Source organism: Scaptodrosophila lebanonensis, unplaced genomic scaffold (assembly GCF_003285725.1).
Source record: "Scaptodrosophila lebanonensis strain 11010-0011.00,11010-0021.00 unplaced genomic scaffold, SlebRS2 tig00000110-arrow-arrow-pilon, whole genome shotgun sequence".
Taxonomy (NCBI): domain Eukaryota; kingdom Metazoa; phylum Arthropoda; class Insecta; order Diptera; family Drosophilidae; genus Scaptodrosophila; species Scaptodrosophila lebanonensis.
In genome coordinates, this window is record NW_022060573.1 from 1,625,090 (window position 1) to 1,652,344 (window position 27,255).

Genomic DNA, 27,255 nt, shown 5'->3' on the forward strand with positions numbered 1-27,255 from the left:
TTATATTTTTGTATCATTTATTTAATTTATAACTCTAAGGGACAGCTACTTACAGCCCATCCAAAGATTATTTCAGAAAAACTCATTGCTTTCCGCTACATTATTTTTTCTTGAACATATGTATATGGTTCCGCATGAAGCTAAATATTTCGTTTTGAAATATATAACTTTATTCTGAAATTTTCAGTTGATAGATTGTGCTTTTCAAAAATATACTTTCGCGTCTATATAGGGAAAAGCACTTCATCTAAATAGACTTTAATGTTGCTTAAAAGTACATATTATCAAATTAACGCAAGTTCAGTATCAGTTTACGCCATATTCCACGATGATGACGATGAACTTGATGAGCAGTCTTCGCTCTCCGTTGTTGTATTACTGGTAGAGGGATTCGGTCCCCAAATGCGCACAGTTGCATCGTCACTTGCGCTAGCTAGCAGGGACGGATAAATTGGATTCCAGGATACACAGTTTACTGTTTTAGTGTGGCCCGCCAATTTTGCTAGTGGTTCTTCCCGCTTTATGTGCCAAATGCAAACAATCTTATCCTCGCTTCCACTTGCAATAAAGCTTTCATTAACGCCACCAAAGCAGGAATGAATTGCGAAATTGCTTTGACGTATCCCCTGGAAACGGCGTATCAAGCTTTTATCCTCGATATCCCAGAGATGCAAGCCTTGATTAGAAATATTTAGCAACGCCAAGCGATCAGCTGAATTTATACTAAAGGTCATAATTGGATGCGGTTCCTTTAAGATATCGTAGTCTGAACGTGGGTTGTCAAAATGGTATCTAAAACGGAAACATAGTTTATCGCAAAAAAGTTCTAACTATAAATTCCACTTACCCTCTTATACGATAGTGATTATCTGCAGCTAAAATAGTCTTGTTATCGGCGCGAAATGCAACGCTATTGACCCGCACACCTTCCCAGGAGTCCACGATAGCACCTGTTAAATCGCACAAATAAAATTGTCCTTTTTGTCCTCCACAGACAAATCTAGTACCATCGCGACTGAAAGCACCGCAGGCTAGGCTATCTTCCATTGATTGCGAGAATTTCACAACCAGTTTTCCATCATCTACATTCCATATAAAAATATCAGGGGAGTCCTCTGTGCCACCCACTAAAATTAATTTTGAGTCAGGGCTCCAACTGACAAAGCTAACACTCAACTGCGCCTGGCTATCGATTACACGTCGGTGTTTTAACGTAAGCTTATATGGATCCACATCCCAGATGATTACTGTAGAGTCTTTGCTACCAGTAGCTAGTTTAAGCCCGTCAGGCGAAAACTTACAGAACCAAACTTCGTCGCAATGATCAGTTAATATTTGAATAGTCTGCATTGGGAAACCGTCCATGGTACAGCAATGATCCGTCAGCAATGATACGGTCTGAAGATTTGTTTCCCATGCCATGTCGTGGCAAGGGCAATGCTGGCTTTGCAACTCAATTGCTTGTTGCAGAAGCGTACGCAATCGCCGTGGTGACATCATTACAGAGGGAGGCATAAATGTTTGTAGCCGTTCCATGACCGATGCCCGAGATGAAAAGCCTTTGCCCTCCCACTTAGCGCGATGATAAAGGTCGTGGTTGGTAGAACACATCATATACGACGACAACTGATGCACACGTGCTATGTTATGTTGTAAAGGCGTAAGCTCACTGCGTAGTACATTTAGTGCGTCTAAAGGATTGCCATCGTCCAAATGCTCCAAATATTTTTGTTCCAGCAATATAAATTTCATTTCTACTATTGTCGATAATTTTCCATTGTCGATCAATGGCTCCAAATCCTGAAAATAAATAAATGTATGTAATAAATACAAAATACAATAGCAAATTATTTTGCTAATAACGAAAGCAGGGAATGTTTAAATTATTTAAATTCTGTTCTAGGTTGGACAATTATTAAAATTTATAACTTTGAAATTTTTTGTTTTTCATGCTTCTGTCCGACTTTAAAATACTCTGAACATGTATGTATGTAGAATAATATAAATGTAAAAAAATGAAAAAATTTGAAAAAAGGAACGAAATAGTAATATTACAAGCAATTTTTTTGGCCGATTATACCTCTTTGGGTATTCGAACTCACGTAAAGGGTGTATAACTGCACATTAACATATAGCCCAGTCATCTTAGCCAAAAAAAGGGGTCAACCTCGGAATTTGAGATAATAAGCTGAAAAAATGTATACACCTTAGTTATGGTGTTATATATGTTGTCTCAAAAGTCACATTTAATATCGTGGCCACGTCTTAAGATATTCAAGGTCAAATGTCACGGAAATCGTATATCTCGCTTCCTATGCCTTGGATGAGATTAGCACCTATTACAAAGTTGTAGAGTATAAAATTCTCTAAAACTTTTGTATCAACATTTTTTTCATACGTATGAACATCTGGATCTCAGAGACTATAAGAGCTAAAAACACCAAATGTTGCACAAAGATGCGTTATGTGTGTACGCTGTTTGATTTATTTTTTTGATTTCCCCCCTATGGGGGTTTTCCCGATTTTCCATTCGTATAATCGCCTATATCTCGGAGACTATAAGACCTAAGAACACCAAATTAGTCCCAGATGCCTTATGTGAATACGCAGAAAATTTGTATTTTGGAATTTCCCTCCCTCCCCCTTCTCCCCCGCAAATGCGATTTTCTCTAACTCCCGTAATTCTTGGAATTTCGAACTAAAATTAAATACTAAATACCCCCAGTTGGTTATTATGTGTCCGTATGCCAAGTTTCACTATGATAGACCGATTTAACAAGAAGTTATAGTCATAAATATATTTGCTGCTGCAGCGCTGCTCAAGTGCTGCCCGGCTGTTGTTGATGCTGGTGCTTTGGTTGACTGCACACATGTTTACACAGACACGAATAGATGCGCATAGGCATACATACACTCACACAACTGCAATTGCTATGTAAATGTGCAATTATACACCCTTTACGTGAGTTCGAATACCGAGAAAGGTAAATTCGAACACATTTTTTTTTTTAATTTTCTTAATTTTTTTTATTTTCTTAATTATTGTAAACATAATTAGGATATTGTGGTAGAAGCGTCAACAATGTAACATTACTATCGTCAAGTTGCTCTCTAATATTTTTTGTAACATCTAGAATGGCAGTAGTATAACTTCTAAATTTTCGAAAACCAGATTGTTTATTGCACAGCAATGAATGTTGGGCTAGGTATTTATTAATTTGATTCGCCATAAAAAATTGAAAAAATTTGGGTCAAATTTAGTCTTTTCTCAATATTCTATCGTTAGGTCAAAATTTAATTTAGTAAACACTGAATGCTATAAAGACTAAAAATCTAATGCTAAAAATCCTTGCAAATTAAATTATCGTCTATACCAAAAATGTTCGAAAAATGATTGCATCTCAGATACATCATTGAAAGTCGATTTTCTCTGATTCGCAACATGGTTTTATTAAATCCCGTTCAACCTCCACTAACCTTTGGGAGTTTTCTTCAAATGTTCTTGATGGATTTATACAAAATGGACAAACTTCTTTCGACGCTCTCTAAAGTTTTTTAAAGAGTTCATTTTCGAAATAGCAAATATAATACAATAAGTACTATGTATGGTTATACGTACATACATACATATGTACATATCTTCGTTACGCACCGGGCGGAATGCCAGTCCTGACTTAACTGTGTGCTTTCTCAGCATGTTGTACGCACGGTCGAGTTATCCCCGAAAAGTCCGACGCTGGACATTTAATTTTGATTTATAAATCGGGACGTCCCGCCAACATTGGTGCGTTCGGCAACGATGATATGTACATACATTTAAATTTTACATGCAGGCGTTATCCGCTTTTATACATACATACATATATAAGTATGTATTAAATTTTTTAATTCAACACTAATTTGTGTCTTCAATTCCAAATATGATTGTTGTGAAGGTATGTTTCTGCTTTTGTAAATCGCATGAATAAACTCACAAAATAGGCTTAACGATAAATGACTCTTAGATTTGTTCAGAGTATATTTGTAGCGTTGTTAGCTAACACTAAAATCATAAGTCGCTGTAGATATGCGATCAGCTGAGGTGCTAGAGATGGGCATGTGTCGGATGCTCTATGTGCTAGAGCATCAAAACTATCCATAGTTGAATCCGTCGATACAATCAATAATTCCATCGAAGTTTGAACGCAATTAACAGAAAATTTAAATAATAACATCTTATAATTTATTGAGATCAATTAGAACAAATCATATAAAAACATACAGGGTGCGCCATCTTTTATGTCGGTATGTAAATATTGAATAACTTTGTCTTTAGTGAACCGATTGACTTGAGTAGACCAGTGTTAAAAACCTCAGTTCAAGAAATTGTACAGAACCAAATTAAATAAAAATATCTTATACTTGAAAATCGGTTGTTTATATTCAAAGATATTCAATGTTTACATACCGACATAAGAGATGGCGAACCCTGTACATATGTACATCTGCCCGCAACGCGAAGCAGAATATGCGTAGGTCCGCTTTCGGTTTCGGCTTTACTATCGCTTACGCAGTCGTTGCCTAGCGACGGTAACTGTAAGCTTTTGACATTTTGCCTTTAAAATTAACAGGCGTAAATGATCAAAACGAAAGAAGATGCGCGAGCCAATGACTTGCAGTTGTTGTTGTTTTTCGTTTTAAAAATTTGATTTAAAACCATAGAACATTATTTATTACAATCAAACAACAGTGCTCGATTGTCCAATGTATACATACATACGAATGTACATACATGCTATATATGTACGTACACAGGCATACATATGTACATACGCATGTACATATGCATGCATATTTCTCTATACTTTTTCATACATAGACACGAACTGTTGCTTGTTCTGTGTGTGAGTGTGTGTATATGATGTCCCCAACTATTTGATATTTGCGTTCTTTGTAATTTGTTGTTGCTGCATAAAGTTACTAATGAAAACCCTAATGCCAAATGTACTAAACAAAGAAAAAATTACTTTTAAAAATGTTAAATAATTTTTAATTAATTAACATTTCTTGCTCTGTCAGTGCAAGACGAATGAACATACATACATACATAGATGTGTACATGTACATAGATGTGTACATATGTATGTGTGTACATTCACAAATTAGTGTCTCACATTTTGCTTTGGCTATTTCAATCGTTTGCATGCAACTACACGAACAGCTGCTTGTATATATATGTGTGTGTGTGTGTATGTATACCTAGTTATGCCCAACTGTTTGATATTTTGTATTGTTTGTTCTGCCTGCATTTGTAGAATGCATATTTTGAAAATCCTTGAAGGCAAAGTTATAGATTTAGTTACGTAGATTACAGTCCCCAAATTTGAAATCGATCGGAAAAAATTTATAACACAAGCTTTTCATTTGAAAAGGTGAATAAATATTAAAAACCCAAATATTCAAGCTCCACCACAAATTTCGAAAATCCGAGTATGCAGTTTTGTTTGTATTCTTTTATAGATTATAAAAATCAAATTTAAAGTTGATCGGTGCAGAAATGCAGAATTTTCATACACACTTTGGAGCTTGTTTTCCCCCCTTTGAAGCTTGAATTTTCCAAAATACCTTCTTAGTGGGCACCTTCACTATTATAGGATCCTTGAGCCCAAATTTCAGCTTCATAGCTCTTGCCGTTTGGGCTGTGGGCTGTTGACGCGTTTTCCTTTTGTGCCCCATTTTTTTACAGGAAAACTCCCATATTTCAGTCCCCAAAAGTATAGTAGTTTTTCTTGGAATTTTTCTGAGAGTATACAAACTAAGTTTAAAGTTAAACAGATGAAAATTGTAGATTTTTCATACAAACGTTGGAGCCTGTTTTCCCCCCTTTGGAGCTCGAATTTTGCAAAAATCCCTTCTTAGTGGGCATCTACACTATGAAAGGATGGACAGTTGTCTTAATTGAGAATTTACGCCCGTCAGTGAATATATGGTGTTCTAGTTACATAAGTCAATTGCACTACATATTAGTTCAAGATTAATGTACCTAAAATCCCTAAAGTACACGATTTGTTCAGTCAAATGTGGGTTAAATTCGTAATACGTAATATAAATACGTAAAGTAAATTAAATCACATACAAGAATATTCTTAGTATCACTAACAAAACAAGTAGGGAAGCTATAGCCGGGTGTCCCTACTTTGAAATACTCTGTATATATATTAAGAATAATTATAAAAATTTATAAAATTTAAAAAAATATGTTGATCGATTTTACCTCTCACGGTATTCGAACTCACGTAAAGTGTATATAAGTGCACATTTACATAGAAATAATAATATCTCTCTGAGATATAGGCGATTATACGAATGGAAAATCGGGAAATCCCCCATAGTGGAGAAGTGGGGGGGGGGGGGGAGGGGAATCAAAAAAATAAAACAAACTTGCACAGCGTACATACATAACGCATCTTTGTGCAAAGTTTGGTGTCTCTACCTCTTATAGTCTCTGAGATCCAGGTGTTCGTCTCGTCATGCTGATCAAGAATATATATACTTGATAAGGTCTGCCACGCCTCCTTCTGCCTGTTATACTTTCAGCTCCCGCAAACCTTATATACTCTTGTACATTTTATGTACAGAGTATAAAAATTTCATTTTGGTATTAGAACTCACGTAAAGGGTGTATAATTGCACATATACAAAGCAATTGCGAGTGAGTGCATTTATGTATATGCTCGTATATTCGTGTCTGCGTAAGCATGTTCGCAGTCAACCAAAGCACCAGCATCAACAACAGCCGCGGGCAGCGCTGCAGCAGCAAATATATTTATGGCTGTAACTTCTTGTTAAATCGGTCTATCATAATGAAACTTGGCGTACGTTATTAACTGGGGGTATTTCCCAAATTTGAGTTCGAAATTCCAAGAAAAAATCGCAATTTGCATGGGAGAAATGCATCTGGGACTAAAATTTGGTGTCCGTAGGTCTTATAGTCTCTGTGATCCAGGTGTTCATACGGACAGGCAGACAGACAGGGCTAGATCGACTCGTCTTGTCATGTTGATCAAGAATATATGTACTTTGTGGGGTCTGCCATGCCTCCTTCTGCCTGTTACATTTTTCAGCTCGCGCAAACCTAATATATCATAATAATATCAATTTCACTGAGTATCCGATGGAACGATTTGGTCTATAAAGGCAGCCAATTAGCATACCAGTTGGGCTCCCACTACCAGTGACATCAAGAAACAAGTACTCTATCGCACTCCCAGAGGGTTATTTTCTTATTGCTTTAGATTTTGGTTATGTATATAGCACCCGCATCGCCTTCTCGATCAGATCGATATAGGTCATGCTCATCACATGCAATTAAAACATCATTCAGTTGGGGGACAAACCACGTTTCCGACACACATATTACATCAACATTAGACTTTAGAAACAAATACAAAAACTCTTCAATTTTGTTGCAAAGACTTTGGCATATATGTAAACCGTTCTTTTGCTTTGCTGGAACCCTAATTAGTGTTTTGCTATTCGCTGTGGATCTGCTTATATTATTTGGGACTATATATTAATGGGATTTTCTTAGCACATGCAATTTATAAATTATGATTAAATTTAATAACCTAACAGTAGTTTTGCAACAGATAATTCTAACAGAACTAACAAATAACATAGTACGTAGAAGAGGTAAAATCGATCAGTTTTTTTTTTTTTAATTTTCTTAATTTATTTATTTTCTATAATTATTGTAAACAGAGTATTTCAAAGTCGGAACATCCGACTTTAACTTTTTTACTTGTTATTATTCTGTTTGATCCGGAAAATTTCTTTAACTCTAGGTGGTGGTGTGAGTTTTAGTTTTTAGTAAAGCACAGTGTATGAAAAAAAGTTTTAAGATTTTCTTCGTGGCTACATGGATCACAAGTAATACTTTGATTTGCTTGCATAGAAAGTTTTGCTGCCATCTCGTTCACCTTCCAGCTCAATAGCTCTATCCTTGAGTTGTTACAACTCACCAACTTCTGATTCCAGATGCTGTTCACGTTGGGTGAGTTTTTCGAATTCAGCGGACATCACGTTCGGCCTATCCTGGAGGTCATGCTCTATACGCTCCTCTGATTGACGAATGCTGTCCGTGATGTGCCTGCTCGCTCATTTTCTGGTTAATGAGCTGAACCAAGAGGGGAGAAGGAGCATCCGAAGATCGGGTGATTTTAAGGTCCGCAGAAGTTTGTTCCCGCTGGCGATTCAGCGCTGGTGCCATTTGAGTGATGCTTATTTTTGAAGAGGTGTGAAATTACTGCTGCGCTAGATATTTTGACTGATTTGTTTTATGTATTATTGAGTGAACTTTGATCAATTGTGAATGTTTTTTCTTTCGTTTTAGTTTAGTTTAGTCAATATCTCGACTAAATTGTTTGATTGATTTAACAGTTTTTATTTTTATTTTAATTACTGCCACTGACGAGGGGCTGTAAGATATTTATTTTATTTTTGGTCTTAAAGTAGCTTTAAGAATGAAAAAACTAAACCGCTCTCCGATGTAACACAACCACAAAAATATGCGGAGGAAGTAAACAAATTGTTTTAAAAATTCGTTTTTATTTCGTAAATTAAGGAATCAGTTTATTTGAATTCCCATTTAGAGTATCAACATTTCACTGTTAGAAACGGATTTTTTTGAACAAAATCTTGGCAGAAAATCATCGAAGAGAAAAACTTCGTGTTATTGTTATTGTAGAAGTAGAGCAACTGTAGTTGCATCAATAGTATACATATACATATGTAAATAGATTTAGAAAAAGAAAGCGGAGCTCGTAAAAAAAGCGACCGACTGCGACAGGCGACAACTTTGGTACATCCTTTTTCTTCTTTTTTAATTTTGATTTGTAATGAATTATTTGTCTGCCTCTATTTGTTTTGTAACACATGTGGTGTCAGTCACACGCACAAGCAGACTGATGCAAAACAAAACACACGTAGTGCGTGTGTCGTTGATAGTTTTCCTTAGAAATTACTTATAGCTCTACAGGCTATTATTGTTGCAGATGTTGTTGTTGTGCTTCCGATTAAAAATTTCGCTGCATTAAAACAATCACGCAATCATCAGCAGTTGATTTGCCTTCCGCTTATTTATGACTACCTGGTAGGCAAGCATAAATTTATAATTTTCAATTGTTAAAAAATGTGAGTATTACAAAGGCATGCGGTAACGAAAAGAGACGGACCTTAATACAAACAAATTTGCACGAAAGTTATAAAAGTGCAGGCCGACCAACACAAAGATGAAACGCCAGCTGTTAGCTTTAAACGTTTTGCTACTTTTTATAGCCAAAGGGTAAACGGCTATACTAGTTTTGTAAGAATGTACATACATATGTAACAAACAGAAGGTGGCAGACGCCACAAAGTACATATTCTTGATCAGGGTGACAGCCCGAGTCGAAATAGCCATGTCTGTCCGTCTGTAATTGTATGATGTTGCTGGATTGTACATAAACACTTACATAAGATGCGCGAAATACTTAAATAGAACAAAGATTTGGCACATTATATTGTCCACAAAATGCAATTCTTCGTTTTCTCTCTTTCTCCTATATTTCGATTGTAGTGTGCTTGAGCTGCAAAGGAAGAATTTTCCAAAAGTACTGCAAGGTTTTCCCGTTATGTTTATTTGTAGAAGACAACGTTGACTTTTGTGAACGAAATAATTAACAGGGACAGATAAGTTTGCTTTCATTTGCGGTTGAACAACGACTGTGTTCCATTTCAAATACATTTATCGTTTAAAATTCTTTGTTTTGCTCTTTTTTAGTTTAAATATATAAACATAGAATTTTTCGTAGTTTGTTATTTCGTTGCGCCATCTTTTATGTCGTTATGTAAACATTGAATATCTTCGAAAATAAACAACCGATTTTCAAGTATGAGATATTTTTATTTAATTTGGTTCTGTACAATTTCTTGAACTGAGGTTTTCAACACTGGTCTACTTAAGTCAATCGGTTCACTAATGACAAAGTTATTCAATATTTACATACCGACATAAAAGATGGATTTTTGGAAATTTATTGAACGGTTCAGTTTTTATACTCTGTACATAAAATGTACAAGAGTATATTAGGTTTGCGAAAGCTGAAAATGTAACAGGTAGAAGGAGGCGTGGCAGACCCCACAAAGTATTTATATTCTTGATCAGCATGACGAGTCGAGTCGATCTAGCCCTGTCTGTCTGTCTGTCCGTATGAACACCTGTATCTCAGAGACTATAAGAAGTAGAGACAGCAAACTTTGTGTACGCTGTGCAAGTTTATTTTATTTTTTTGATTCCCAAATCGATGTTTAACAATTTAAATCGATTTCGAATCACAAAGTTTCACTTCAATCTCCTGTCGCCCTGACACTAGGGATGTAAGTCGAAGAGAAAACATCGATGTCGATGTCTCTTTTAAAAAAACATCGAAGTTTTCAAAAATTATCTTTTAACTGAACTAATTTAAACACGATTTATTTATTGTGTAAAACATTTTATGAAATTATATATTCTCCATTTTTATCCAATACCTTTTGCCATCTTTCGGGCAAGAGATTGATTCCACGCTCATAAAATGTTTGATCCTTGCAGGCAAAACACTGGTACAAGTGGTTTTTGACGTCCTAATTTGAGGTAAAGGTTTTACCATCCAAACAATTTTGTAGAGACCGGAACAAGTAATAGTCCGAGGGTGCGAAGTCTGGAGTGTGTGGTAGCAAGCTGCAAAAGCTTTTGGCGAGTCATCAAACTTGTATGAGGTCGCGCATTATCCTGGTGGAACACTACACCTTTTCTATTGATCAATTTTGGACTCTTCTGTTTGAGTGCATTACTCAATTTGTCCAGCTGATCACAATAACTTCAGACTTTTGGTGACTACCGGCCTTCGAAGTGGTTTGAGCTGGTTCATCCTTTTTAGACCATGATCTCTTGCGCTTTACATTTTTGTAAACAATCCACTTTTCGTCGCCAGTAACAATGCGCTTCAAAAATGGATCACTTCTTTGACGTTTGATAAGCAAATCACAGTCACATGTGGAACCCATATGTCTAGCTTTGAAATTAGTCTTAGACGTTTCATGTTCTTGTGAATAGTCGCGTTAGACAAATCTAATCTTTCAGCAATCTCTCGAGTTGTTATTCGACGATTTGCATCGATAAACGATTTTATTTTTTCCACATCGGCTTCAAGACGCCTTTCAGGACGTGGTGCATCCTCGATCGAAATTGCCGGAACGAAATTTTGCAAGCCAATTTTGGCATTGCCGTTTGGTCAACACATCTTCTCCGTACACATCACTTGCATGAACTGCATTTTTACCCTTTTGATAGTAAAACAGTAAAATATGCCGAAAATTCTGTTTTCGATCTGTGCAAAACAGAAGTGGAGTGCAAGAAGCAACAACAGCTGCAGGCAGTGCTTGGCCAGAGATTATATAGTATACAAGGTGTGTTCCAAAGTAAACAGGACTTTTAGAAAACAAGTAAAAAAGCTAAAGTCGGGTGTCCCGACTTTGAAATACTCTGTACATATGTTTAGAATAAATATAGAAATTAAAAAAAATTAAGAAAATAAACAAAAAAAATTTGATCGATTTTACCTCTCTCGGTATTCGAACTCACGTAAAGGGTGTATAATTGCACATTTACATAGCAATTGCGTCAGTGTGAGTGTATGTATGCCTATGCGCATCTATTCGTGTCTGTGTAAGCATTTTCGCAGTCAACCAAACATCAACAACAGCCGCGGGCAGCGCTGCATCAGCAAATATATTTATGGCTATAACTTCTTGTTAAATCGGTCTATCATAATGAAATTTGGCATACGGACACATAATAACCAACTGGGGGTATTTCCAAAATTTTAGTTCGAAATTCCAAGAATTACGGGAGTTACGATTTGCGGGGTAGAGGGGGGAGGGAGGGGAATTCCAAAATATACATTTTCTGCGTATTCACATAAGGCATCTGGGACTAAAATTTGGTGTTCCTAGGTCTTATAGTCTCCGAGATATAGGCGATTATACGAATGGAAAATCGGGAAAACCCCCATAGGGGGGAAGTGGGGGGGGAAATCAAAAAAATAAAACAAACTCGTATAGAATACACACATAACGCATCTTTGTGCAAAATTTGGTGTCTCTATCTCTTATAGTCTCTGAGATCCAGGTGTTCATACGGACGGACAGACGGACAGACAGACAGACAGGGCTAGATCGACTCGTCTCGTCATGCTGATCAAGAATATATATACTTTGTGGGGTCTGCCACGCCTCCTTCTGCCTGTTACATTTTTCAGCTCCCGCAAACCTAATATACTCTTGTACATTTCATGTACAGAGTATAAAAACAGAACAAATGGTTTTTTCGGCAAAATCAATTTATTTAATTTAAAATAGTCTCTTTCTGCTTCAATACAGCTTTTTGCACAATCTAAAAGCATGTCGAACGAGTGTATTAGCTCGTTGGCCGGTATGGCCGCCAGTATGCCGGTGCAAGCCTTTTGAATGGCCTCTACGTCTGCAAAACGCTTTCCTTTCATGAGCAAATGCATTTTTCCGAGAAGATAGAAGTCGCACGGTGGTTAAAATGTGATTTTAGGTCAAATAATCGGTCACAAGCGTCGATCGATGAGAGCAATTTTTGGTCGTCAGTCAATTTGTGCGGAACAAACCGTGCCCAAATGTTCGGTCAAAATGCAATAAATCGATGTTTTGGAGATGTTCAATTCCATTTCCATCAGTTTCAATGATGATTTTGGCTGATTTATGATGAATTCACGCACAGTTTCGATGGAATTTTTGGCGATCCCGAATTTTGCTTGGCCCACATTTATGTCCTCACGACCACTTTGAAAACGTTGAAACCACTCGTGCACTCTGCTACGGGATAGGCAATCATCGCCATTAACTTGTTCCATCAATTGAAACGTTTCGGTAAAATTTTTACCAATTTTAAAACAAAATTTAATGTTGGCTCTAGCTTATTTTCGCACCGTTAACACAAACATACTGACACTTAAAACGCAATAACTTCACTTCCAATCGATGAAATGTCATGAAATTCTCACTGGACAATCGATAAAGATAGCAGATTCTAACGCACCAGTCGACATATAGATAGCGCCACCAGGGGCGCTAGATTCAAAAAGTCCTGTTTACCTTGGAACCCACCTTGTATATATAGCTATAACATCCCTAATCCCTATAATCACTAACTGGGCAGTTTTGCTAAATTTTAATGAAAAACTCCCAGAAATACGGGAGTTATGGATAATCAGTGATTACGGGCGCTAGGGGAAAGGGAGGGAAATTTAAAAATACACATTTTTTGCGTATTGACATATTTCAGCACGCGCAAACCTAATATACTCTTGTACATTTCATGTACAGAGTATAAAACAAGAGAGAACGCTACAGTCGAGCAAGCCCGACAGTGTAATACCCTGTACCCAGGTAAACTTCCGTCACTGAGTTATATGCGCCCATAGCAGCAGCAAAAAGAGGAAGAAGAAGAGCGAACTTGCTGCTGCAGTTTGGGGGGGTTGTGCTGGCGAGGATTTGTTTTGCTAATAACTTTTCTTAGAACTGACCGAATTGAATAAAATTTTATACAACAGTAGACAATTATATATAAATTATGTGTGCAAAGTTTGGTTTAGGTAGCATTTGAAATGTGGACGCTATTGACGAAATTCTATAGCGGGGGAAGGGGGGGGGGGGGGGGGGAAATTAAAAAAAAAACATAAACTCGTCCTTACTCGGACCTAGGAGAATCTGGATGCCAACTTTGGTTATTCTAGCTTTTATAGTTTCTGAGATCCTCGCGTTCATCCAGACGGACGGACAGACGGACGGACGGACATGTCTAGATCGATTTCTCTCGTCATGCTGATCAAGAATATATATACTTTATGGGGTCGGAGATGCTTCCTTCTATATGTTACATACTTTGCACAAACCTAATATACCATTTTTACCCTACGGGTACAGGGTATAAAAACAAATGTATATTATCAAGCCAACCTGATTTAGTAAAGGAATTTGGATGTTCCTCAATTCAATGGGGTCGGAGCAATTTTAACAGGAAAGTCCCAGATGCCTTATGTGAATACGCAGAAATTTATATTTTGGAATTTCCATCCCTCCCCCTCTCCCACGCATTTAGTGATCTTTCATAGCTCCCGTAATTCTTGGAATTTTGAACTCAAATTTGGTAAATACCCCTAGTTAGTGATTATGTGTCAGTATTGTGAGATTCATTATGAAACATTATGATAAATGTATTCTGAAGAATTCTGTGCAATCATCACCCCCAAATAAAACAAGTAAAAAAGCTAAAGTCGGGTGTCCCGACTTTGAAATACTCTGTACATATGTTTACAATAATTATAGAAAATAAAAAAAAACTAGATAGAACGCTACAGTCGAGCAAGCCCGACAGTAAAATAGCCTGTACTCTCCACAAAAAGGAAAAATTAAAAAAAAAAAAATTTAAAAAAAATTAAATTATTAAAAAAATGAATGAATTAATTAATTAAATTAAATTAGAATACATGTATATGTTCAGTTTAAACAGCATACATTTATATCACGTACCTATGCGTGTTTATATGCGTGTATGTATGCAGCACAAAGTTGAACAAAAGCAGCAACAACAACAACAGCTGCGGGCAGCGCTGCCGACAGAGCTGCAGGCAGCGCATGAGCAGCGATTTTACTTATGGCTATAACTTTCTTCAGAATTGACCTATCATGATGAAATTTGGCACACGGACACATTAGTACTAACTGGATGTACCTACCAAAATTAAATAATTTTAAAATTCCGAGAATTACGGAAGTTATAAGAAAAAATACGAATTGCGGGGGAGTGGGGGGGTGTATCAGAAAAAATAAACAAACTCGTTCTGCCTAGGGCTTATAGGAACCTTGATACCAATTTTGGTTATCCTAGCTCTTGTACTTACTGAGATCCTTGCGCTCATACAGACAGACGGACATGGCTATATCGACTCGTCTTCTCATCCTGATCAAGAATATATATACTTTGTGGGGTCTGCCACGCCTCCTTCTGTGTGTTACATACATGCGCACAAAACTAGTATAGCCTTTCACCCTTTGGGTACAGGCTATAAAAAGAATAAAAAAAATTGGATCGATTTTACCTCTCTCGGTATTCGAACTCACATAAAGGGTGTAAAATTGCACATTTACATAGCAATTGCGTCTGTGTGAGTGTATGTATGCCTATGCGCATCTATTCGTGTCTGTGTAAGCATTTTCGCAGTCAACCAAACAGCAACATCAACAACAGCCGCGGGCAGCGCTTGAGCAGCGCTGCAGCAGCAAATATATTTATGGCTATAACTTCTTGGTAAATCGGTCTATCATAGTGAAACTTGGCATACAGACACGTAATTACTAACTGGGGGTATTTGCAAAATTTTAGTTCGAAATTCCAAGAATTACGGGAGTTAGAGAAAATCGCATTTGCGGGGGAGAGGGGGGAGGGAGGGAAATCAATCAAATCTGAAATCAAAAAAATAAAACAAACTCGTATAGAATACACACATAACGCATCTTCGTGCAAAATTTGGTGTCTCTATCTCTTATAGTCTCTGAGATCCAGGTGTTCATACGGACGGACAGACAGACAGGGCTAGATCGACTCGTCTTGTCACGCTGATCAAGAATATATATACTTTGTGGGGTCTGCCACGCCTCCTTCTGCCTGTTACATTTTTCAGCTCCCGCAAACCTAATATACTCTTGTACATTTCATGTACAGAGTATAAATTTGCTGCTGCAGCGCTGCTCAAGCGCTGCCCGCGGCTGTTGTTGATGTTGCTGTTTGGTTGACTGCGAAAATGCTTACACAGACACGAATAGATGCGCATAGGCATACATACACTCACACAGACGCAATTGCTATGTAAATGTGCAATTTTACACCCTTTACGTGAGTTCGAATACCGAGAGAGGTAAAATCGATCCAATTTTTTTTATTCTTTTTATAGCCTGTACCCAAAGGGTGAAAGGCTATACTAGTTTTGTGCGCATGTATGTAACACACAGAAGGAGGCGTGGCAGACCCCACAAAGTATATATATTCTTGATCAGGATGAGAAGACGAGTCGATATAGCCATGTCCGTCTGTCTGTATGAGCGCAAGGATCTCAGTAAGTACAAGAGCTAGGATAACCAAAATTGGTATCAAGGTTCCTATAAGCCCTAGGCAGAACGAGTTTGTTTATTTTTTCTGATACACCCCCCCACTCCCCCGCAATTCGTATTTTTTCTTATAACTTCCGTAATTCTCGGAATTTTAAAATTATTTAATTTTGGTAGGTACATCCAGTTAGTACTAATGTGTCCGTGTGCCAAATTTCATCATGATAGGTCAATTCTGAAGAAAGTTATAGCCATAAGTAAAATCGCTGCTCATGCGCTGCCTGCAGCTCTGTCGGCAGCGCTGCCCGCAGCTGTTGTTGTTGTTGCTGCTTTTGTTCAACTTTGTGCTGCATACATACACGCATATAAACACGCATAGGTACGTGATATAAATGTATGCTGTTTAAACTGAACATATACATGTATTCTAATTTAATTTAATTAATTAATTCATTCATTTTTTTAATAATTTAATTTTTTTTAAATTTTTTTTTTTTTAATTTTTCCTTTTTGTGGAGAGTACAGGCTATTTTACTGTCGGGCTTGCTCGACTGTAGCGTTCTATCTAGTTTTTTTTTATTTTCTATAATTATTGTAAACATATGTACAGAGTATTTCAAAGTCGGGACACCCGACTTTAGCTTTTTTACTTGTTTTATTTGGGGGTGATGATTGCACAGAATTCTTCAGAATACATTTATCATAATGTTTCATAATGAATCTCACAATACTGACACATAATCACTAACTAGGGGTATTTACCAAATTTGAGTTCAAAATTCCAAGAATTACGGGAGCTATGAAAGATCACTAAATGCGTGGGAGAGGGGGAGGGATGGAAATTCCAAAATATACATTTCTGCGTATTCACATAAGGCATCTGGGACTTTCCTGTTAAAATTGCTCCGACCCCATTGAATTGAGGAACATCCAAATTCCTTTACTAAATCAGGTTGGCTTGATAATATACATTTGTTTTTATACCCTGTACCCGTAGGGTAAAAATGGTATATTAGGTTTGTGCAAAGTATGTAACATATAGAAGGAAGCATCTCCGACCCCATAAAGTATATATATTCTTGATCAGCATGACGAGAGAAATCGATCTAGACATGTCCGTCCGTCCGTCTGTCCGTCCGTCTGGATGAACGCGAGGATCTCAGAAACTATAAAAGCTAGAATAACCAAAGTTGGCATCCAGATTCTCCTAGGTCCGAGTAAGGACGAGTTTATGTTTTTTTTTTTAATTTCCCCCCCCCCCCCCCCCCCCTTCCCCCGCTATAGAATTTCGTCAATAGCGTCCACATTTCAAATGCTACCTAAACCAAACTTTGCACACATAATTTATATATAATTGTCTACTGTTGTATAAAATTTTATTCAATTCGGTCAGTTCTAAGAAAAGTTATTAGCAAAACAAATCCTCGCCAGCACAACCCCCCCAAACTGCAGCAGCAAGTTCGCTCTTCTTCTTCCTCTTTTTGCTGCTGCTATGGGCGCATATAACTCAGTGACGGAAGTTTACCTGGGTACAGGGTATTACACTGTCGGGCTTGCTCGACTGTAGCGTTCTCTCTTGTTTTATACTCTGTACATGAAATGTACAAGAGTATATTAGGTTTGCGCGTGCTGAAATATGTCAATACGCAAAAAATGTGTATTTTTAAATTTCCCTCCCTTTCCCCTAGCGCCCGTAATCACTGATTATCCATAACTCCCGTATTTCTGGGAGTTTTTCATTAAAATTTAGCAAAACTGCCCAGTTAGTGATTATAGGGATTAGGGATGTTATAGCTATATATACAAGGTGGGTTCCAAGGTAAACAGGACTTTTTGAATCTAGCGCCCCTGGTGGCGCTATCTATATGTCGACTGGTGCGTTAGAATCTGCTATCTTTATCGATTGTCCAGTGAGAATTTCATGACATTTCATCGATTGGAAGTGAAGTTATTGCGTTTTAAGTGTCAGTATGTTTGTGTTAACGGTGCGAAAATAAGCTAGAGCCAACATTAAATTTTGTTTTAAAATTGGTAAAAATTTTACCGAAACGTTTCAATTGATGGAACAAGTTAATGGCGATGATTGCCTATCCCGTAGCAGAGTGCACGAGTGGTTTCAACGTTTTCAAAGTGGTCGTGAGGACATAAATGTGGGCCAAGCAAAATTCGGGATCGCCAAAAATTCCATCGAAACTGTGCGTGAATTCATCATAAATCAGCCAAAATCATCATTGAAACTGATGGAAACATCTCCAAAACATCGATTTATTGCATTTTGACCGAACATTTGGGCACGGTTTGTTCCGCACAAATTGACTGACGACCAAAAATTGATCTCATCGATCGACGCTTGTGACCGATTATTTGACCTAAAATCACATTTTAACCACCGTGCGACTTCTATCTTCTCGGAAAAATGCATTTGCTCATGAAAGGAAAGCGTTTTGCAGACGTAGAGGCCATTCAAAAGGCTTGCACCGGCATACTGGCGGCCATACCGGCCAACGAGCTAATACACTCGTTCGACATGCTTTTAGATTGTGCAAAAAGCTGTATTGAAGCAGAAAGAGACTATTTTAAATTAAATAAATTGATTTTGCCGAAAAAACCATTTGTTCTGTTTTTATACTCTGTACATGAAATGTACAAGAGTATATTAGGTTTGCGGGAGCTGAAAAATGTAACAGGCAGAAGGAGGCGTGGCAGACCCCACAAAGTATATATATTCTTGATCAGGATGAGAAGACGAGTCGATATAGCCATGTCCGTCTGTCTGTATGAGCGCAAGGATCTCAGTAAGTACAAGAGCTAGGATAACCAAAATTGGTATCAAGGTTCCTATAAGCCCTAGGCAGAACGAGTTTGTTTATTTTTTCTGATACACCCCCCCACTCCCCCGCAATTCGTATTTTTTCTTATAACTTCCGTAATTCTCGGAATTTTAAAATTATTTAATTTTGGTAGGTACATCCAGTTAGTACTAATGTGTCCGTGTGCCAAATTTCATCATGATAGGTCAATTCTGAAGAAAGTTATAGCCATAAGTAAAATCGCTGCTCATGCGCTGCCTGCAGCTCTGTCGGCAGCGCTGCCCGCAGCTGTTGTTGTTGTTGCTGCTTTTGTTCAACTTTGTGCTGCATACATACACGCATATAAACACGCATAGGTACGTGATATAAATGTATGCTGTTTAAACTGAACATATACATGTATTCTAATTTAATTTAATTAATTAATTCATTCATTTTTTTAATAATTTAATTTTTTTTAAATTTTTTTTTTTTTAATTTTTCCTTTTTGTGGAGAGTACAGGCTATTTTACTGTCGGGCTTGCTCGACTGTAGCGTTCTATCTAGTTTTTTTTTATTTTCTATAATTATTGTAAACATATGTACAGAGTATTTCAAAGTCGGGACACCCGACTTTAGCTTTTTTACTTGTTTTATTTGGGGGTGATGATTGCACAGAATTCTTCAGAATACATTTATCATAATGTTTCATAATGAATCTCACAATACTGACACATAATCACTAACTAGGGGTATTTACCAAATTTGAGTTCAAAATTCCAAGAATTACGGGAGCTATGAAAGATCACTAAATGCGTGGGAGAGGGGGAGGGATGGAAATTCCAAAATATAAATTTCTGCGTATTCACATAAGGCATCTGGGACTTTCCTGTTAAAATTGCTCCGACCCCATTGAATTGAGGAACATCCAAATTCCTTTACTAAATCAGGTTGGCTTGATAATATACATTTGTTTTTATACCCTGTACCCGTAGGGTAAAAATGGTATATTAGGTTTGTGCAAAGTATGTAACATATAGAAGGAAGCATCTCCGACCCCATAAAGTATATATATTCTTGATCAGCATGACGAGAGAAATCGATCTAGACATGTCCGTCCGTCTGTCTGGATGAACGCGAGGATCTCAGAAACTATAAAAGCTAGAATAACCAAAGTTGGCATCCAGATTCTCCTAGGTCCGAGTAAGGACGAGTTTATGTTTTTTTTTTTTAATTCCCCCCCCCCCCCCCCCCCTTCCCCCGCTATAGAATTTCGTCAATAGCGTCCACATTTCAAATGCTACCTAAACCAAACTTTGCACACATAATTTATATATAATGGTCTACTGTTGTATAAAATTTTATTCAATTCGGTCAGTTCTAAGAAAAGTTATTAGCAAAACAAATCCTCGCCAGCACAACCCCCCCAAACTGCAGCAGCAAGTTCGCTCTTCTTCTTCCTCTTTTTGCTGCTGCTATGGGCGCATATAACTCAGTGACGGAAGTTTACCTGGGTACAGGGTATTACACTGTCGGGCTTGCTCGACTGTAGCGTTCTCTCTTGTTTTATACTCTGTACATGAAATGTACAAGAGTATATTAGGTTTGCGCGTGCTGAAATATGTCAATACGCAAAAAATGTGTATTTTTAAATTTCCCTCCCTTTCCCCTAGCGCCCGTAATCACTGATTATCCATAACTCCCGTATTTCTGGGAGTTTTTCATTAAAATTTAGCAAAACTGCCCAGTTAGTGATTATAGGGATTAGGGATGTTATAGCTATATATACAAGGTGGGTTCCAAGGTAAACAGGACTTTTTGAATCTAGCGCCCCTGGTGGCGCTATCTATATGTCGACTGGTGCGTTAGAATCTGCTATCTTTATCGATTGTCCAGTGAGAATTTCATGACATTTCATCGATTGGAAGTGAAGTTATTGCGTTTTAAGTGTCAGTATGTTTGTGTTAACGGTGCGAAAATAAGCTAGAGCCAACATTAAATTTTGTTTTAAAATTGGTAAAAATTTTACCGAAACGTTTCAATTGATGGAACAAGTTAATGGCGATGATTGCCTATCCCGTAGCAGAGTGCACGAGTGGTTTCAACGTTTTCAAAGTGGTCGTGAGGACATAAATGTGGGCCAAGCAAAATTCGGGATCGCCAAAAATTCCATCGAAACTGTGCGTGAATTCATCATAAATCAGCCAAAATCATCATTGAAACTGATGGAAATGGAATTGAACATCTCCAAAACATCGATTTATTGCATTTTGACCGAACATTTGGGCACGGTTTGTTCCGCACAAATTGACTGACGACCAAAAATTGCTCTCATCGATCGACGCTTGTGACCGATTATTTGACCTAAAATCACATTTTAACCACCGTGCGACTTCTATCTTCTCGGAAAAATGCATTTGCTCATGAAAGGAAAGCGTTTTGCAGACGTAGAGGCCATTCAAAAGGCTTGCACCGGCATACTGGCGGCCATACCGGCCAACGAGCTAATACACTCGTTCGACATGCTTTTAGATTGTGCAAAAAGCTGTATTGAAGCAGAAAGAGACTATTTTAAATTAAATAAATTGATTTTGCCGAAAAAACCATTTGTTCTGTTTTTATACTCTGTACATGAAATGTACAAGAGTATATTAGGTTTGCGGGAGCTGAAAAATGTAACAGGCAGAAGGAGGCGTGGCAGACCCCACAAAGTATATATATTCTTGATCAGCATGACGAGACGAGTCGATCTAGCCCTGTCTGTCTGTCTGTCCGTCTGTCCGTCCGTATGAACACCTGGATCTCAGAGACTATAAGAGATAGAGACACCAAATTTTGTAATATATATATATATATATATATGTATGCACATTACATATGTATGTATGTATTTTATGTAGATACATGTTTATGTATGTACATACATACTCTATATATATAAAACAGTTTGTCCTGACTGACTGACTGGCAATCAACGCACAGCCCAAACGGTAAGAGCTAGGAAGCTGAAATTTGGGCTCATGTATCCTATCATGGTGTAGATGCGCACTAAGAAGGGATTTTGGAGCTCCAAAGGGGGGAAAAGTAGCTCCAAAGTTTGTTTAAAAATTCTGCATTTCTGAATCGATCAACTTTAAATTTGGTTTTTATAATCTATAAAAGAATATAAACAAAACTGCATACTCGGTTTTTCGAAATTTGTGTTGGAGCTTGAATTATTGGGGTTTTAATATTTATTCATTTTTTCAAATGAAAAGTTTGTGGTATAAATTTCGTCCGATCGATTTCAAATTTGGGTAATATAATCTACGTAACTAAAATTACAACTTTGCATTTAACGATTTTTAAAATATGCATTTTACAAATGCAGGCAGAACAAACAATACAAAATATCAAACAGTTGGGGACAACTAAGTATACATACACACACATACATACAAGCAGCTGTTCGTGTAGTTGCGTGCAAACGGTTGAAGTAGCCAAAGCAAAATGTGAGACACTAATGTGTGAATGTTCATTTGTACACATGTATGTACATACATATGTATAAAAGTATATTCGTCTTGCACTGACAGGGCAAGAAATGTTAATTAATTAAAAATTATTAACATTATAACATAAACATTTTTATGTTATTTTTTCTTTGTTTAGTACATTTGGCATAAGGGGTTTTTAGGACAACGGACTACAAGGGCGTACGCAGGTTGGGCAGGGGGGACATTGCTCCCCTTAGAAAGAATTTCGCATTATGAATTACACCAGCACCATATGTATTACATACGTACATACATATGTACATACGTCTGTATGTATAGTATGTACATATGTACATCAATAAGTATGTATGTACGTACATACATTCTTATATACATACATGTATATAGATTTGTAAGTATGCAGTGGGCCATCGAACACTGTTGTTTAATTGTAATAAATAGTGTTCTATGTTTTCAAATCAATATTTTTAAAACAACAACAACAACAACAAGTTATTGGCTCGCAAATCTTCTTTCGTTTTGATAATTTACGGCTGTTAATTGCATACGAAAAATGCCAAAAGTTTACAGTTACAGTACACATACAAATACATTTGTATGTATGTATGTACATATGTGTACAGTGAACAATCGAATACAGTATTATAATCAATAGCTCTCAAACGATGTTTTTCGATGTATTTGTATTCTACATGTATTACGATATATCAACACAAGTATCGATATTTTCGATATATCGCATTTAATTTTATTATTGGGGTTCTAATATTTATTCACTTTTTCAAATGATTAGTTTGTGTTATAAATTTTGTCCGATCGATTTCAAATTTGGGTAATGTAATCAACATAACTATATCAACAAATTGGCATTCAACGATTAAAATATAGCAATATGTTTTTTACTTGCTATATATCAAATATCAAATAGTTGGGGACATCACATACACACACTCACACATACATACAACAAGCAACAGTTCGTGTCTATGTGTGCATACAAAACAACAACAACAACTTCAAGTTCTTGGCTCGCACATCTTTCGTTTGGACCAATTAATGTTAATTGCAAAGGCAAAACGCCAAAAGTTTACAGTTACCGTCGCTAAGCAACGACTGCGTAAGCGATAGTAAAGCAGAAACCGAATAACGGAGCTACGCATATTCTGCTTCGCATTGCGGGCAGATGTATGTATGTATGTATATGATTTGTTCTTATTGATCTCAATAAATAATTAGATTTTATTATTTAAATATTCTGCTTATTGCATTCAAACTTCGATATTTTGATGGTGTCGGTGGCTTCAACTATCGAAAGTTTTACTCTAGCAAATTGAGATGAGAATTGTCAGTGCTTTTTGATCGTGGCTCATCGCTGCACGGCATTGACACGAGTGCCGTGTTTCATATTCCGAGCTTGTGCGTGACCGTATTGACTCAATATGGCACGAAAAGACTCAAATGTGAAGTTAAAATTAGGATATACCCTTATAATTATTCCCCTTTTTTGCACATAGTCTATCTTAAAACGTTGCGTTATCTCTATATATAAAACAGTTTGTCCTGACTAATTGGTGATCAACGCACAGCCCAAACGGTAAAAGTTGAAATTTGGACTCAAGTATCCTTTCATAGTATCCATCATAGTGTAGGAGCACACTAAAAAAGGCTTTTGGGAAATTCTAGCTCCAAAGGGGGAAAACGAGCTTTAAAAAATATTAGTTTAGTGGTCATGTTCGTTGAACGAAATAGTTTGGCAAGAACAAAAATGTAACGGACTACTGAACAATCTTTTGTCAAGAACAGAAAATGTTCACTTAAATACCTTAAATGCCTTCCTACTGGTAACTTATAAGGTGAAAACATATGGGTAGGTTATGCACACACAAAAGAAATACAATTGGAAACATTATATTGAGCCGGGTTAAGACGGGCAATACCTGCTAGTTAAATATAAATAATATGACATGAATAATAGCCATTGTTTACTAATAATATTTTTTAGTAAAAAAAAAAGAACTTTATACAACATACGATTAACCGTAACTCATGCTTAATACAAAAGTTTTAGAGAATTTTATCCTCTACAGCTTTGTAATATGTGCAAATCTCATCCAAGGCATAGGAAGCGATATATGCGAGATATATGAGAAAGCCCGATTACAGTGACCTTTGACCTTGAATATTGACTTTTGAGGCAACATATAGAATGCCAAAACAAAGGAGTATACAAATTTTCAGCGTATTATCTCAAATTCCGAGGCTGACCCCTTTTTTTTGTCGAAGATGACTGGGCTACATATGAATTATGAATATTATGAATTATTGATTAGATTTTTTGGAGTTCTACATACCTTTAGATCTGCATCCGCTTTTGTCCAATCTCCGGATAGAACATGCTCTCTGAACTTCGTAGCCGATGGGTGCTCCAGATAGCAGCCAGACTCGTTCATTAGCATCTTTGCCGATTTGTCCAGCCCTACGTCGTGCAAGTACTGACCTATAAGTCGTATAATCTCTTGATTTGACTTATCCAACTGTACGCCACTAAAGGTGTTTTTTTCTTGGTTGTTCTCCACGTCCACGATACTGTTGCCATTGTTGTTGGGAGTGAATCCATTTTGTTTAAGATCGTGCCCATTCGCATTGTTCGTATTAGCACTACTAGATGTAAAGGGGAGATCATTTGCAGCGTTACTATTACTGCCACTGTTGCCTCCATCCTGATTTCTTTCAACTTGAGTCACATTATTAATGCCAGTCAAAGCCGAGTCATCTGAAGAACCGGCTGCAGAGCCAGATTCAGCCGATGTGGACGTCAAAGCTGAAGAATTTTGCATCATCCTTCCCTGGTCACTTTCCATTGGATTCGTCTGCGCTGTTTCGGAATTCCGCTTATTTACGGCAGCAGCAAAATCTTCACAATTTTGTGTGTTTATTTTATAAATAGAGCTTGTTGGTGGTTTCTCGGCCAAACTTTGCAAAAGTTCTTGGGCTGCTCGTGACGTCGAAGCTACGCTGGTTACTATTGCCGCGGTCGCAATGCTGTTATCGGGTTGCTGTGTACTGTTCACGGCCGCAACCGGAGTAGAACCTCTTGAGCGACGTCCCTTTTTGCGCGGCGGCTGGTCCTCGGCTGAGGCACCAGTTGCAGCCTTTTTGTTATTTTTATCAATTTTGAGTACTTTTTGAGAACCACGCGGCAACAAGCAGCCCTTCTCTCCCCCGCAATTTTATGATTGCGTTTAGATAATTTGAAGCAACCCGCAGAATATTGAAAAAGTTAGGTATAGAACAACTTGATCGACTTTTGATATCTATGTATATTTTCCATATGTAAATATTAAATTAGATTTAAATCGCGTATTGTTCTAGAGCTGCCAATTAGTAAAACAAAATTCAGTAGAAAAAATTGAATTAATATTATCATTATATTAATAGAATGAAAAATACTTAATGTTCTTAATATTTATACTAACATTTATTGTTTAGTCTGTGTCAGCTTATTTTACATCTAGTACAATATATATTTTAAGTCAGGTAGCTTTCGAAGGCAATGAATGTAATACTTTTATACGATATTCCCACTGAGATATAACAGCTTTCAGTAGATTTTGCAAGGGGCAACAGATGTTAAAAACTTTCTTGAGTAAGCATATAGCATTTATAACATTTATAACATTTTAGTTGATGCCCACCTGATAATGTAACACCCAGGGAAGCGGACTGATTTAAACGTTATGGAAAACTTACAAGGTGTGTTCCAAAGCAGGGTTCGTAAAATGCGGGCAAATCCCGTTCGGGTCCGCGAGAAATTTTGCCGCGGGTATTTTCGGGTCGCTGCCGACAGAGGCCGCTGGTACGATCGGGTCGTACATATGTATGTGTGAAATTTGTATGATGGTATGCTTGTGTGTATATATTTCAAGGTAAAATGTGCGCGATGCATTTCATCCCTTATAGCCTCACTCAGCAGATTTGTCTGCGTTTGCATAGTGGTACCTGATACTAGATTTCTGAATGAATGTCTTTCGTTTTTTTGGCTATAGGAAATAAAAAGATCATTTGCAAATAAATAAACTTGTTTCTAAAATATTTTTTACTATTCGAAAGAAATTTCGTTTATTAATTCCGCATTTAGTTTCGCTATTAAAATATCGCTTAGTACATTTGGACACGACTTATCACAGATTTTTGGCACATCTTGCACGTCACAGTTTTACTACTACTGCTTTCCACTAACAAAGAAGTATTTAAATATTTGGTAAGTTTGCCCATTTCACTATTTTTAAGTTGTAATGCGTCTTCAACACTTTCAATCTTGTAAAAAACTGAATAACTGCCCCGGCCAACATCCTTTTAAATAGAAACAATGGTAACAAAAACAAATCTTTACGTCTTAATTTACATACGTATGTGCACCTCCATAAAAATACACTAGCATATGTGAATCGCTGCAGGTGCCGTTATGTGAATGAAGTATACGAATTGACTGTAGGTTTTATTGGTATAGGAGTATATAGTAAAAAAGTGCCTTTAAATTACGCCAAGTTGCAACGCCACGGATCCTTAAAAACAGTATCAGGTACCACTGTGCAAACGTAGGCAAAACAGCTGCGTCAAGCTGAAACGGAGTAGGCAGCAGGTACAGAGTGAAAGAGATCGCGCACATTTCGCCTTAAAAAATATATACACACAAGCATACCATAAGACAAATTTCACACATCACACATACATGCCTGCCTACCACGAACGAGCGCTCTGCTACTGCAGACCGGCTC

The 27,255-nt window shown here is 37.1% G+C and overlaps 1 protein-coding gene across 1 annotated transcript; it reads right to left on the reverse strand.

Annotated features, from left to right (window-relative positions):
• Positions 1 to 25,851, reverse strand: LOC115628180 (WD repeat-containing protein 26 homolog). Its single transcript, XM_030524167.1, has 3 exons — positions 24,829 to 25,851; positions 848 to 1,800; positions 1 to 792 (listed from the first exon to the last, which is right to left on the reverse strand). The coding sequence occupies exons 1-3, from the start codon at positions 25,336 to 25,338 to the stop codon at positions 312 to 314; spliced, it is 1,944 nt and encodes a 647-aa protein (XP_030380027.1). The 5' UTR covers positions 25,339 to 25,851; the 3' UTR covers positions 1 to 311.
• Positions 25,852 to 27,255: the final 1,404 nt, after the last annotated feature.

Bases quoted from the DNA above. Each gene is read 5' to 3' on its own strand.
- LOC115628180 (XM_030524167.1), bottom strand. From the start codon at position 25,338: ATGGAAAGTGACCAGGGAAGGATGATGCAAAATTCTTCAGCTTTGACG. The intron at 1,801-24,828 runs GTATGTAGAACT...ATTTATTTTCAG, and splicing joins AAGCGGATGCAGATCTAAAG to GATTTGGAGCCATTGATCGA. The intron at 793-847 runs GTAAGTGGAATT...TTTCCGTTTTAG, and splicing joins AATCACTATCGTATAAGAGG to ATACCATTTTGACAACCCAC.